The sequence below is a fragment of the Hoplias malabaricus genome, chromosome X2 (assembly GCF_029633855.1).
Source record: "Hoplias malabaricus isolate fHopMal1 chromosome X2, fHopMal1.hap1, whole genome shotgun sequence".
Classification (NCBI taxonomy): Eukaryota; Metazoa; Chordata; class Actinopteri; order Characiformes; family Erythrinidae; genus Hoplias; species Hoplias malabaricus.
In genome coordinates, this window is record NC_089819.1 from 47946743 (window position 1) to 47961098 (window position 14356).

At 39.6% G+C, this 14356-nt stretch overlaps 1 protein-coding gene across 3 annotated transcripts in view; it reads left to right on the forward strand.

The window, feature by feature from the left end:
* The window catches only part of LOC136676277 (coronin-2B), a 49548-nt gene that overhangs the window by 21465 nt on the left and 13727 nt on the right, over positions 1 to 14356 (forward strand). For 2 of the 3 annotated variants that reach the window (XM_066653144.1, XM_066653143.1), the window contains exon 2: positions 6160 to 6360. In XM_066653144.1, coding sequence (XP_066509241.1) covers positions 6160 to 6360 — 201 coding nt within the window. Of the gene's footprint in view, positions 1 to 3980; positions 4063 to 6159; positions 6361 to 14356 lie in introns of all 3 variants that reach the window. The other variant, XM_066653146.1, reaches the window with a different exon arrangement.

Below are 14356 nucleotides of genomic sequence, written 5' to 3' on the forward strand. Positions count from 1 at the left end.
TCTTGAATTTGAATGCCGCTAATTAAGTGGGATTTCATTTGTAAATGCTCTGAAATGACCAGTGTTTTTTTTTTTTTTTTTTATGAATAGAATCTATGAGTGATTACAGGCATTGACAACCAGTCAGGGCATGAATAAATTAGCTTAACCTTTGGTCAATATATTAGATTGCCAACAGGAACGAAGAAGGCGTTTCAACCCTGAGTGGTAGTTGTCCTTTGCATAATGCAACAGCAATAAGCCTTTTTGTAGCTCCAAGTATAATCTGATTATTTGCTTCATTTTATATGTTCAACAGCTCAACTAGGTCCATCCTCTGGAATGTAAAATGACACCAGTTATATAAGCACTATTATATATATTTAATATACTATCATTTGAAAATTGCCTCAGTCAATCTATGATGCTAAATTGATCATCAGTTAATTGGACTTGCAGTTTTAGACTAATATTTCAGGGATAAGTTCAGACATTGTTGTTAGAGGTTTGGTTTTGGAAGCAGCTGAGTTTGTGCAAGGTGGGCTTTGCACACTCACAGAACTCGAGATAGTAAAAACACAGATGCGGACCCCCCGCTAATCTGTGAGCATTTCTTATGAAAATGAAACCAAATCTGCACCATAACACTGTCCTACTGAGAGAAAGAGAGTGGGTGAGAGAGAGATCACATCCTCAGTTTAGTATCCTAACACTGTCCTGCTGGGGGAGAGAGAGAAGGAATGAGAGAGAAAGAGATATATAGAGAGAGGATAGTGATGAGACAAGCAGTGACTGCAGGCAAGATGTGGAAAAGTCAATAAACAGAATGAACTCTCTGGTACACTCTAACCTCTAGCTAACACACACACACACACAATTTTTTCACTACTTCATATGCTTGTGCACTGTACATCTACAAACATATATAATATGATTCATGCTTACATCTGGTCAGTCATACAGTTTACACAAGGCACAATCAACTTAACCTGAGCCAATACATGCTGCATATATAAGATATTATTCACACTCTGTGTTGTGAATTCTTACAGCAAATTAAGCCCATCTCCTGATCTGCAGGGGGGGCAACTTATTGCAGAGCTGTCTGGGTGGACGCCGGAATGCTCCCTGTTGAGTGGAGGAGGCCAGTGAGTTCAGCTACAGAGAGAGAGAGAGAGAGAGAGAGAGAGAGGCGCTGGCTGGCAAGGGATGCTGGGAACATCACAGTATAAGGACACAGTAGAGAAAGCCATCCAGTTTTCACTGATTCCTAGTTAAGTGTATAGTGTTAAGTGCTAACAATTACTTTGGTGTTAGGTATGTTCATATTTCAGCTACTGAAAATATGAAATAGGTGGAAAACCCCTTGTCAAGCTTGATTTGTTGATGTTAAAATAAAATATCTACCTTCTGCTAAATTTCAGCACACAACTAAATACATCTGTTTAATGCATTTCACAGTCATTTTACATGCCAAACACAAGAGAAAAAAGAGGAGGGGGTGGGAGTGGAGGGGTTAATAACATCTTGCTGTTAATAGATCACTGCCTGAAATAATATTCAAACATTTATTTCATTTTTAAACACATCCTTAAATCATCCCTGGTGTACTTGTGGGATGAGAAATATCATATTACAGCATGAATCATGGTGTTTTATTGTGACCTCAGGGTTATGAACAAAAAGGTACAACAATTTTTGGCAGGACTTGAAGCAGTGAACTAGTATAACTAAACGAACCTGAGCTCATTTTGAATTGTGCCAAGGAATGTCATACTCTTTCATTTGTTTTGATTGTGTGCTTTGTGCTGATTGCAGAGAGAGTGACAGAAAATAGAATGAAAATAAATCATGTCACAAATTGTTGAAAGGAAATTCACCACAGCTTAGCTTAAAGAAGCAGTGGATTGTTGGATAGAGCCGTATGCAACAGGTATATTATTTATTCATTCATTCATTGTCTGAAACTGCTTATCCACTGCTTGTCCACTGCTTATCAGGGTCACGGTGGGTCCGGAGCCTGCCTAGAATCACTGGGCGCAAAGCGGGAACACACACTGGAGGGGGTACCACACGTTTGCAGGGTAACTGGTATATTAAGTAACACAAAAGACATAATTGTTGCATATTCTATGTATTAATGTTGTGCCCCAGAAACTACCAAAATAGCATAAGAGCACCTTAACAATTACAAATGTGCTAATTTGACACATTCTTTTTTCTAACCCAGCCCCTTTCCTTAACTTCTCTACCTCCTGAAAGTTTTGAATGGGGAATAAAGCTCTTTTCTGATTGAGAGTCAGGATAATTAGTAAATTATCAGTAGATATAGATTACTGATATTATTAGTAGTGATATCTTTACTTGGAAGAAGGAGCGAAAAGCAATAAATGCAATCAATCAATGGCTGAGAGAGAGAGAGAGAGAGAGAGAGAGAGAGAGAGAGAGAGAGAGAGAGAGAGAGAGAGAGAGAGAGAGAGAGAGAGATGGTGCAGTAGAACTGTCTATTCTCAGTAACAGGGAGGGAGGAAATATAGAGGAAGGGAGGGATAGAGGGAGGGAGAAGAAGGACAAGACTGAGAGGAAAGAGGAAGTGGGAAACAGACGCCAGAGAGAGGCTGTATTCCAGCTAAGTGGATGGTAACTGAAAGGCAGAGAGGATACAGGCTGATTGTAGACAGCTTTAGACGGCTGGAAGGTAAGATACTGGTGCATTGTCTTGCTTCTGGTGATGGAGAGGTTTGTTTACATTTACATTTATGGAATTTGGCAAATGCTCTTGTTCAGACCTACATATCTAATACATATCTAATATTAGGAGTCTTGCCCAAGGACTCATTTGTGCTGCTTGCCCAAGCTGGGAATAGAACCCTACCCTTTACTACCCTGCTGCCATTTACATTCCATCCAAATTTCATGGCGAAAGAACTAATAAAAATACTGCAAAATCACTTGGAGTACAATCTGGTTCTATGTATTTTCATTTGAACGGTGAGTTTATGCCTGAGAAGTGACCATTTTAGAGATATGTGATTTTGTTTGGACAGTGACAAAGGCATGATTTGTTTGGGTATCCTGTCTCTGTGTGTATGTGAGGAAGGGTCATTGTGTGTCTGTGCGTGTGATATCACATGAATGAATGTCCTAGTGAACTAAGCTCAATAGTAGTCTTCTCCACAGCACAAGGTCTCTTTTGCTGTTAAACATTCCATTAATGAACAGCCAGATATTGAGCGCTTTCTTTAGGGCAGTTCACATGGATATATATGCGTACATGTACACAGCTTAACAGAACTCCACATACCGAAGAATCAGTATGTCTTTTTTAACTCTATAGAGCTTTAATTAATTATTAATTAATCATAATTAATAACCGTAATTATCACTGTTCATGCACAACACTCAAGCACAGGTTCAGAAATGTAAATTGTTAGCAACTTCATAGGAATTAATACATTAGATAATGTACAGATAATGTAATCTATGAAGATGACCTCTGCTGTCTCCTCTAGCTGGAAAAAAATTAAGTAATTAGCTTCTTCATGGAAACTCCTAGAGTTTAAGGTGGTACACAAGATTCTTTGAGCAATGCCATATAAGAGCCACTTTTGGTTCCATAAAGAACCATGATTCTTAAAGAAATGTGTGAGTTTGAATAAACTTTTAATGGTTTAAACATGTTTACTTGATGCAAAGATTCTTTACCAGTTCTAAAGATATTAGCAAAAATGGTTCTTTACAGAACCAACAGTGTTTTTTCTATGGCATCACTCAAGAACCCTTTGTAGCACCTTTATTTTAAAAAGTGTACAATACTATTAACTCACTGCCGGATAAAAGTAGAGGACAGGCCATGCACGTGCACACACTCACAAACATACACACACACACACACACAGATTAGACAGTGGTACTAATACTGATGGAGTGTCACTGATCAGACTGTGGTGATAAATCTGTGGTTTACCACTTCCTCTCCACCCTGCCATTTATATCTTTAGTTTGGGACAGTCCTTTGTGGTTCTGGAGTGACACAGTCTTGCCCTCATTAGAGCTGGAATCCCACTTACACTTCCTCTGGGGGTGAGTAGTGGCTTTGTTGTGAGTAAGTGTTTACTAGCACACTAACTCCTTCCTGTGTGAATCTGGCCTGGAGCTCCCAGGGCTAAATAATCGTACAGAAATATTTATATATTGCCAGTATCAGTGAAGAGATTTGGGAGGATTGAAACACATTTGGTCTCAGCCAGTGTAATTATAAGATGATTTGAGATTCTTCAATATGTTTTTATTCAAAACATGTTATCTTGAGTCCATTTTAACAGTAGGGAAGGTATTATGTAATGATAACACTTATTTAAAATGCAGTTAATTAATTAACTTAATTTAACATCTCTCAAGTCAATGTTACACCATTCAAATGTTGTTACAGAGTTCCCAATAACACCATTCCAACTCCACACCAACTAATACCAAATGTATTTGATGGAGATTCATTACGCCAGAGAACACAATTCATTTCTTTGTGTATTTATACACTCATTGCAACTCTAGCTATTGGGCACAGTTTATGAAGTTGTAGACTTTACAAGCTGTGTGTAGAGTTGAATATCTGTCCAGAGTGGGTTCACAATAAAGTAGTAAAACTATCAATCCCTGAAACATTTTAGAACAAAAATAGCCCTGAATTGTATTGTAAAAAAGGTAGTAATGTAATTTCAGGTAATTGTTGTTTAAATACATTGTATTTTATTTTTTATTTTATTCAAAAAATTGTTTCACTCTTGTTTACCGTATATAAAATATTATCTTAATGTTTAGCATCAACATGCAGCTGCTGATTCTTTAATGCTGTGCATGGTGTGCTGTACCAGCCAGTTAATTTTAACATTTCAGCTAACATTTAAAATACCCTCAATCATATAAATGACCTCTGAATAAGATATAAGATATAAAAGACCCATCCAAAGTAACACCATCCGTAGATTTGGTACTTACAGTATGAGACCTTTCTGCCTCAGGACTGTTTCACACTGGGAGGATGTAATTACTGGTAATTATGAGTAATCACTGGTTAGATTTGAGGTGTGGGTTTTGTGTTTAGGCGGTTGATTGATTTGAACCTGACAGATTCCATTTTTATTGTGTCCTCAGGACAAAAGAATATGAATAGCTTCCTTTTTTATCCTATTCACATTCATAATAGATTCTGTCTGAAATCTCAGCCATGTAATTCCCTTCTAATAGTTTTTTAACATCTTTTATTGTGAAATATACGATATGACTTATAAGAATACAAAGGCACACCACGGAGAGGAAGTGTCAGACTTTTCTAAATTTAATGTGTCCACCTTTTCTTCCATTCTTTTAGACAAATTAGTTTAGTTTTTTGTTTGTTTGTTAATCTCCAAGTTTATCTCCAGTCTTAGTTAATCCAAGTAATTCAGTAATATTTAGGTTGGTCTTTGTCTTACCCTAGGCAAGATTTCCTATTTTCAGTGTCCTTTTAGGAGAGGTATATTCTAGATCAGTGTTTCCCAACCCTAGGAAGCACCATGCCTTCACATTTATGGCTTTACCTTCTTCCAACACACCTGATTCAACTAATCACTTAATTAACAAGTCCTTTCAGAGTTGCAGTAGAAGTGTTAAAGCAGGGGACCTATTAAAATGTGCAGGGCAGGGTCCAGGATTGAGAAACACTGCTCTAGATGGTGCAGAATTGATGTGAGGATTTGATTCCATTCAGCCAGGGCATTAATGAGGTCACACGTACATTGCATGATTAGCTCTTCATCTGAATCACTACTCCATCTCATCCTAGAGGTTTTGGATGGTGCGGTAAACACTGAGACATTGCTCTACAGCTCATTGCTGAGGCGATTTATACCCCTCTACCCCATGAATGACATTGGGTCTGGGGTGTTTAGGTTAATATGTGCACTCAAATGTTCCACTCTATTGGCCAATTCTTTTCTACAAAGATTGCACACACTGGTTTGAGCACTGATGTCACTAGTGGGTGCACCTTAAAGTGGAGAAACTCTATCAAAGTAGTGTCAACAAACGTTTGGTCATAACTGCATAAAATGAATAACTGAGTGTTCAGTCTTTGTGTCAATACATGTTTTTTTTTTCATTCCTCTGTCTGACATCCTCTTCCATGTCTGTGTCCTGCAGATGTCATGGCGCCCGACATACCGAAGCTCCAAGTTTCGAAACGTTTATGGCAAAGTGGCCAACCGAGAGCACTGCTTCGAAGGTATCCCCATCACAAAGAACGTCCATGACAACCACTTCTGCGCTGTCAACAGCAAGTTCCTTGCCATAGTAACAGAGAGCGCCGGAGGAGGGTCCTTTATCGTGATCCCAGTCTCTCAGGTAACCACATTGACTGCCAATACTCTGCCAGCCTTAGCAAGACCATTTGTCTTATGGCCACAGGCGAGTGAAAGAGCTGCACAATGGGGAGAATTGAATTGCAAACATAGAGCAACAGTCCGTCTTTACACACAAAGCACTACAGCATGAGAAGTTTTGTTGTTCTGTGAACATTCAATTTATTGGATGTGAAATACAATTCTCTAAGTAACAACCAAGCATTCATTGCACTGAAACAAATGGGAAAGCAGTTGCATGAGTGCTGGGTCATTTGTTCAATTGGTCAGTATTTGGAGCAAGAGTTGGACTCCTGTGTCCATGGCTGCCATGTCCCATTTTATGGCCTGTGTTTCAAAGCTAATACAAACAAACAGAATCTGTAGAGAAAGACCTTGTAGGAAAAAATGCTCAAATGTTTCACTTTGGGAACTTACACAGACATTTATTATTATTATGATTGTTTTACTGTATTTTTATGTAAATAGATACATACATAGATAGATAGCTTTAATTGACCTTAAAGGGGTAGTTCATGATTGTAGTAAAAAAACACTGCAAGCTCTCTAGTCTGTTTTCGTGCTGGAAACCAGTCTGATGTGTTTATGAAGCCCCAGTGTCTGTAAATGAATGAAAAGACAGATTGGCTCTGTCCGGTATAGGCTTTCTCTCTCTCTCTGCTTGCATCCGGAGTATTTTTAGACAACCGAGAGAACTCCAAACGTTGAAAAGCATGAACTCAAATGAGGATATTGCTCACGACTGCTCCATAGGTGTGTAATATTGACTTATGTTTGCTATTTCGGATCACGTAGGTGGAAACGTCTCCAAATTTGGGAGACGGCTAACTGCATTAACAAAAGTGTTATAAATCTAAAGAACTTCAATTTCAAATGAGTTTCTGTGGTAATTCAAACAATGAAAAATGTACTTAATTTAAATGTAATCCACATACAAAAATAGTCTTTTTTTCCCTTCAAACATGCCATTCCACCTTAAAAGACACCTAACCAACACCTAACCATTGTTGGATGTAACCAACAAGACAGCACAGCATGCACATGTTGTGTAATTCTATAGCAAGTCATGCAATTAATTTCCTTTACAGATTTGACATTTGATAGGTTTGGCTCATTTATTTTCACTTAATGTAAAAACAAAGACTTTTTAACATGAACTTTTCATTAAATTCAAATTCGTAGACATTAGCTCATCTTCCAGATAGAAATGTATTAATACGGAGAGTTCTACTCTCTTTGGAAAGGTTAAATATTGGGACATTGCTCTGAGGACTTGATTGCTTTCAGGCACAAGAGCATTAGTGATATTATTATCTACTTACAAACACAGATGTGGTATTGGTTGAACATTTAAATTATTTTGCTCAATTTAATGAGCTATAAGCAACAAATAATATATATTTATTTCATTGAGAGTTGCAATCTGGTAGTGTTTGGCCTGTTTGGTTGTACAGCTCAAGTCCACCATGGCTGCAATTGCCCTGGATCCAGGGTCAATGCCAGGGCATACTCACCAGAGAGAAAAGAAGGACATATTACAGTAATCTCTGGCTTTATGACAGAACATATTGAAGTAGTGATGAGGATGCCAAGGCTTTTTGGTCTTCTGACACTAATGGTTTTGTGAGTGAAGATGAGCATTGAAGATGGACTGCAGGAGTTTTCTTTTTCCTTCTAATTAGAGCTGAGGAAAGGCAGAGCTCCAGATGCACAACATCAGAGAGCATGGAGTCACTTTATATTGTATGGTGGCCCAGAAAGACAAAATACAACAGCAGTTGGGAAGCAAAATATAGATGAAGCCACAACAACATTAAGTCCAGAACGCAAATCTATAAAAGTGAATGCAAAAACATTTTTCATTTGATTTTGTTTTGACTGGTTGGCCATGGTACGCTGGGACTACCATAATGTAATTATAGTATAATGAACTGGACTTAAGTCAAAACTTATAAAAAGGCATGTCTCAAAGTTCCATTCCAATGTGCTCATACCGATTTGAATAGTAGCCTATAGACCATGCATATAAATCTACAGCTTTAAAAATAGACAAAGGTCATTGACAGAGATGGCTGCTGGTCATTTATAGTTGACAGCATGATGTCTATCTGCTCTCTTTTCTCCTTACCACTGAATATGGTCAAGCTAGAAGACCCCCAGTCTTCCTCTCAAGCCAGCACAGAGAAGCTATCAATGACACTTTTGTGATGAGTGCTTTGAGTTAAATAGTTGTGTGGTGCAGGCCTTTGTCCCCTCAATGAGCTCATTCTGCAGGGCATCTGTGTCCGACTCGGTTCACTGGCCTCTGGCTGGATGATGGCGTGGTCAGTGAAACACTGCCTGCAGTGCCTCTGATTTCCGCTCATGCCTTTTGCTCTCCACTTTTATCCAGCCTCGGTCTCTTCCTCTTTTTGTTTCCCTCACTCCATGTGTTTTTTTTTAGTCAGGCTTTATTGATGTCTGTATACCCCCTCTGTCTCTTTCTCTATTCCTCCTGCTCTCTCTCTCTCTCTCTCTCTCCCTCTCTCTCTCTCTCTCTCGATCTCTCTCGCTCTCTCTCTCTCTGTCTCTCTCTCTCTCTCTGTCTCTCTCTCTCTCTGTCTCTCTCTCTGTCTCTCTCTCTCTCTCTCTCTGTCTGTCTCTCTCTCTCTCTCTCTCTCTCTCTCTCTCTCTGTCTTTCAGCAGGTACTCTGCAGTCTTTACACAGCTTGAATACAGAGCAGAACCTGATTTTTTCAGGAAGTGAGTGATCTTCCAGCTCCAGAGAGGATTTATTGAACTGCAGTTTAGTGGTGACACTGTCACCAAGCTATATTAGCAATGCTCGGACATAAAAAAAACATGTATCTCAAAAATAGCAGCAATGCAAAAGAAGGACTTTCAATCATTCATTCATTTTCTGTAACCACTTATCCAGTTCAGGATCGCGCAGAGCCCAGAGCCTACCCGGAATCATGGGGTGCAAAGCAGGAACACACCCTGGAGGGGGCGCCAGTCCTTCACAGGGTGACACACCCACACATTCACTCACACCTAGAGACACTGTTTAGTCGCTTTTTTTTTGGTCAGGCCTCCATCTCACGGCTTCATTTGGTTCAAAATGCTGCTACTCGTCTTTTAACAAGAACATATTGGCTTCCCTTCATTGGCTTCCTTTTAAGACTGATTTTAAGTTCTTGCTTTTTGTATAAAAGACATTGAATGGTTTAGCTCCAGCCTATCTCTCTGAGCTATTGCAGACATATGTTCCATCAATGTCTCCTTCTTCTGGTAGTCCTTAAATCAAGAATGAGTTTCCACTACATGGTAGGCTAGCCCCTACACTGCTCCTTTTTATTCTTTGGCTTTTCATTAAATTTTCATTAGTTCAGAGTTAATGTTGTCATTTTGTATATTTTGACTATTTATTACTGGACAGCACTTTGGTCAACATTTGTTATTTTAAAAATGTGCTTTATAAAAAACAATTGTATTGAATCAGTCCACCTACCAACATGTGTTTTTGGACCATGGGAGGAAACCCACGCAGACACAGGGAGAACACACCAAACTCCTCACAGACAGTAACCCGGAGGAAACCCACGCAGACACAGGGAGAACACACCACACTCCTCACAGACAGTCACCCGGAGCGGGACTCGAACCCACAACCTCCAGGTCCCTGGAGCTGTGTGACTGCGACACTACCTGCAGCACCACTGTCAAGAAAGAGTTTATTCAAAGTAATTTTAGACCATTTCTATGTGTTTATTCATCATGAAATTTTAGCAAAATATGAAGGAGACCAGCTGTTTTCATATGATGCAGTAAACTAAAAACGGACATAAATGGAGATACATGGAGATGTTTTCCATTGTACAGCAGTGCTATGTTGTTCTTTGCAACAGTCAACACAGTGAAAAGTAGTGCATCAAAGTTCACGTTAAACTAAAGTCTATTTTCACTTGTGCCACAGACACTCAGCATTTAATGCATATATGAGCAGAGCATGAACAGGCCATTGGGTTTCATTGACCTCAGAAATTAAACAAATAGGATGGAAAAAAAAACTGCTTTTTCAGGAGGGCTAGTTTTCAGGAGTAAGCAGGTAAATTCATTTTATGCATTTTAATGCATTTTAATTTAATAAATAAGGCCAATGCCTATAAGTTTCCATAAGGATTTTCTGCAGAATCTTCTGGATTGAGTTTATTAATAACATGCCATGGAAAGTAAGGTGCCTTTTGTCGACACTCCAAAAACAAAATTGGATCCAAAGGCACCTCTCCAGGTTATGAAGAGCATGAAAAGTTTTGGCACATCTGTAAAGCTAGAGCTTATTTTCACACACTGGCTGTATATTTGAGGTTGAATAGCTGAATAGTTTCCTAGACAGTTATCAGACGGCCAACGATGCTGCAGCTGTTGAATCAGCATCTGCATGATGTCTCCCAGAGAAACAGACACATTTCGATTAACACAGCTTCTGAACTTTGGTACTGCTGAACAGCATCCCGTGTATGAGAGAGGGTCTGGGATTATGGAATGGAAACTGATATCAAGAGGCCAACATTGATGAGAGAGAAAAAATATGCCTTTAAACTGGGTGGAAGTCATGATGATATCATTAATAATTGCTTAACTCTTAGATGCTGTTTTTCTCTGAGGCATGTCAGCTTAGACACACAGATGATTGTTACTGGTCCAAAAGGAGAGCATTTATAATAGATTATAATTGGAAATTGTATAGATATCTACAACCATCATGGTTGAATAACAGCATCAGGAGTTTATGATTATTATTATTTTTATTATGCCACTTGCAGAAAATGCAACCAACTTCTAAGACTGAACTTTGAAGGTGTGGAAAAATATTCCTGGAAATTTGTTAGAAAAATGTAAAAATTTTAAATGAAACTGAAAAAAAAACAAATACTGAAAAATTAAAAGGAAGATATAATGATATAATAAAAGCTAGGGGCAGCACGGTGGTGCAGCAGGTTAGTGTCCCAGTCACACAGCTCCAGGGGCCTGCAGGTTGTGGGTTCGATTCCCGCTCCGGGTGACTGTCTGTGAGGAATGTGATGTGTTCTCCCTGTGTCTGCGTGGGTTTCCTCTGGGTGCTCTGGTTTCCTCCCACAGTCCAAAAACACATGTTGGTAGGTGGATTGGCGACTCAAAAGTGTGAGTGTGTGAGTGAATGTGTCTGTGTTGCCCTGTGAAGGACTGGCGCCCCCTCCAGGGTGTATTCCCCCCTTGCGCCCAATGATTCCAGGCTCTGGACCCACTGCGACCCTGAACTGGATAAGGGTTACAGATAATGAATGAATGAATGAACGATAAAAGCCAAGAAAGGACAAACAAAATTTTATAAACATTATCTTGTACCCCAGTTATAGGTTAACTTCAGATCCTCAGTGACAAAAATAAAGTTTGGCCAGTTTATTTAGAAAATATAAAGCCTTTTGGTAAAATATGTTGATGAACAAATATAATTGTGAAAAAACATAATTTTAGGTAAAGGAAAAATATCACTGGCACTGTTAAAATATTGTGCCCAGTATGGCTTAGCACACACACACACACACACACACACACACACACACACACACACATTTCCCCACCACACACTTACCCCTAATACCATGAAGCAGCTTAAGGAAATAGTATTGTGTTTTTATCTGTTTACCCTCTTGAATCTCTAGCAGGACTTTAAGACTCAATGATGGAATCCACCATACCATGTTAATGTGAGTCTCAGTGCCACTGCTGTGACTGGGAGGAAAGAGGCAGAGTGCTAATTAACTGAAAGTGTGACACACTGTTTCCAGCCTCCTGCTTGCATCTCGCCTGCAGCTCTTTATTCTGTTCTGAAGCTTTGTGGAGGTGTCTGTGTGTTGTCTGTCTGGCTTTCTTAGTGTTATAAGGATGTAATACCATGTATTACCAAACCAGTGTGAAAGTCATCCGCCTGTTCTGGAATATTTAATATCTTTGTTATATAACGTTTTTTCATAATTCACTCCAGTAAAATTGGGCATCTGAAGTTTGCTATTCATGCACAAGGCTATCAAACTGGGTGTGGCCAGTTTTGCTGTCTCTGACTCTGGATCACTTAGAGTTCCAACACTTAGAACATTGTACCACTTTTCAGCCACACTTTTTTTTTTTTTTGGTTTTGCCCTGCAACCAATTTACATTATGTATAGTCACACTGCGGCACGGTGGTGCAGCAGGTAGTGTCGCAGTCACACAGCTCCAGGGGCCTGGAGGTTGTGGGTTCGATTCCCGCTCCGGGTGACTGTCTGTGAGGAGTTGGTGTGTTCTCCCCGTGTCCGCGTGGGTTTCCTCCGGGTGCTCCGGTTTCCTCCCACAGTCCAAAAAACACACGTTGGTAGGTGGATTGGCGACTCAAAAGTGTCCGTAGGTGTGAATGTGTGTGTGTGTCTATGTTGCCCTGTGCGCCCCCTCCAGTGTGTATTCCCGCCTTGCGCCCAATGATTCCAGGTAGGCTCTGGACCCACCGGTTACAGATAATGAATGAATGAATGAATGCTACCCCTAAACAATAGTATAACATTAAGTATCCTGTATATGATAATAACCATAATGTATTGTACTTCAGGCCACATAATATTCCAGGGGTTCATGGCTATGTCCTCCTGAAATAAATGTGTTATATCAGTGTAGCTGGTCCCATACTGAATATTATTTATAGTATATGAGCACAATAGGAACATGAGGAGTATGTAGTGTTTTGAACAGATTTGTAGCTTTACAGAGTGGCTTCACAGTCTCGGCAGACAGTTATAAAACAGTGGACATTCACAATAAGCCCGTCAGTGTAATGAGTCAGTATAGTCTGTGGGCGTTCTGCTATTAACAGCAGTCTGGATAACTGCTAGAGTGTTATATGGATTTAGGCAATGTTTGGTCTTTGTATTTCCCACAGATGTTGTAAAAATATGTTGTAAAAAGTGTTTTGGGTGGACTCGTAAATTGCAGGTGAGCTATAAACATTTTTTCCCAAATAAAGACTTGGAAATGTTATACGTTGACCATTTATGTAGATAAACAATTACTGGGATGCAGTGGTTCTAAATAGCACTGTGTAATGCTGTGTGTGTGTGTGTGTGTGTGTGTGTGTGTGTGTGTGTGTGCTGAGCAAAGAGTATCTCTTGTATTACTTTATAAAGCACATTTCTATCTGGACTGTTGGAGAGGAAGCATGTGGCACTGATTGATGAATAACTCAGCACTGAACAGAGGACACTGCTGTTACTAAGAAACACTGTATTTCTTGCTCCAGTGTTTTATACCAATGTCTAATTCATTAGACAACAAACATCATTTGATTTGAGTCAGTATTGACCCAGCCCAATTTTGCACACAGTTTGGCATACGTCAGTTTCTCTGGGATGTGGAGGTGACTCTATTAAATTTGTGTTGTTTATCGCATGGGCTATTTAACTTAAAGTTTACATATATCTTCAATGGCTTCTCTAACGTAGGAAGGTTTACATTTTGCAGTCACAGTTCCTTAAACTGTATGATTTATTAAGTCAAAATCATTAATTAATTCATTCATTCATTATCTGTAAGCGCTTATCCAGTTCAGGGTCACAGTGGGTCCAGAGCCTACCTGGAATCATTGGGCGCAAAGTGGGAATACACCCTGGAGGGGGCGCCAGTCCTTCGCAGGGCAACACACACACACATTCACTCACACCTATGGACACTTTTGAGTCGCCAATCCACCTACCAACGTGTATTTTTGGACTGTGGGAGGAAACTGGAGCACCCGGAGGAAACCCACGCAGACACAGGGAGAACACACCAAACTCCTCACAGACAGTCACCCGGAGCGGGAATCGAACCCACAACCTCCAGGTCCCTGCAGCTGTGTGACTGCGACACCTACCTGCTGCACTTCTGTTTGCTAGTTAACAGAAATATTTCTGCTTATAAATATATAGTATTATTGTTGTTAAAATAAAACA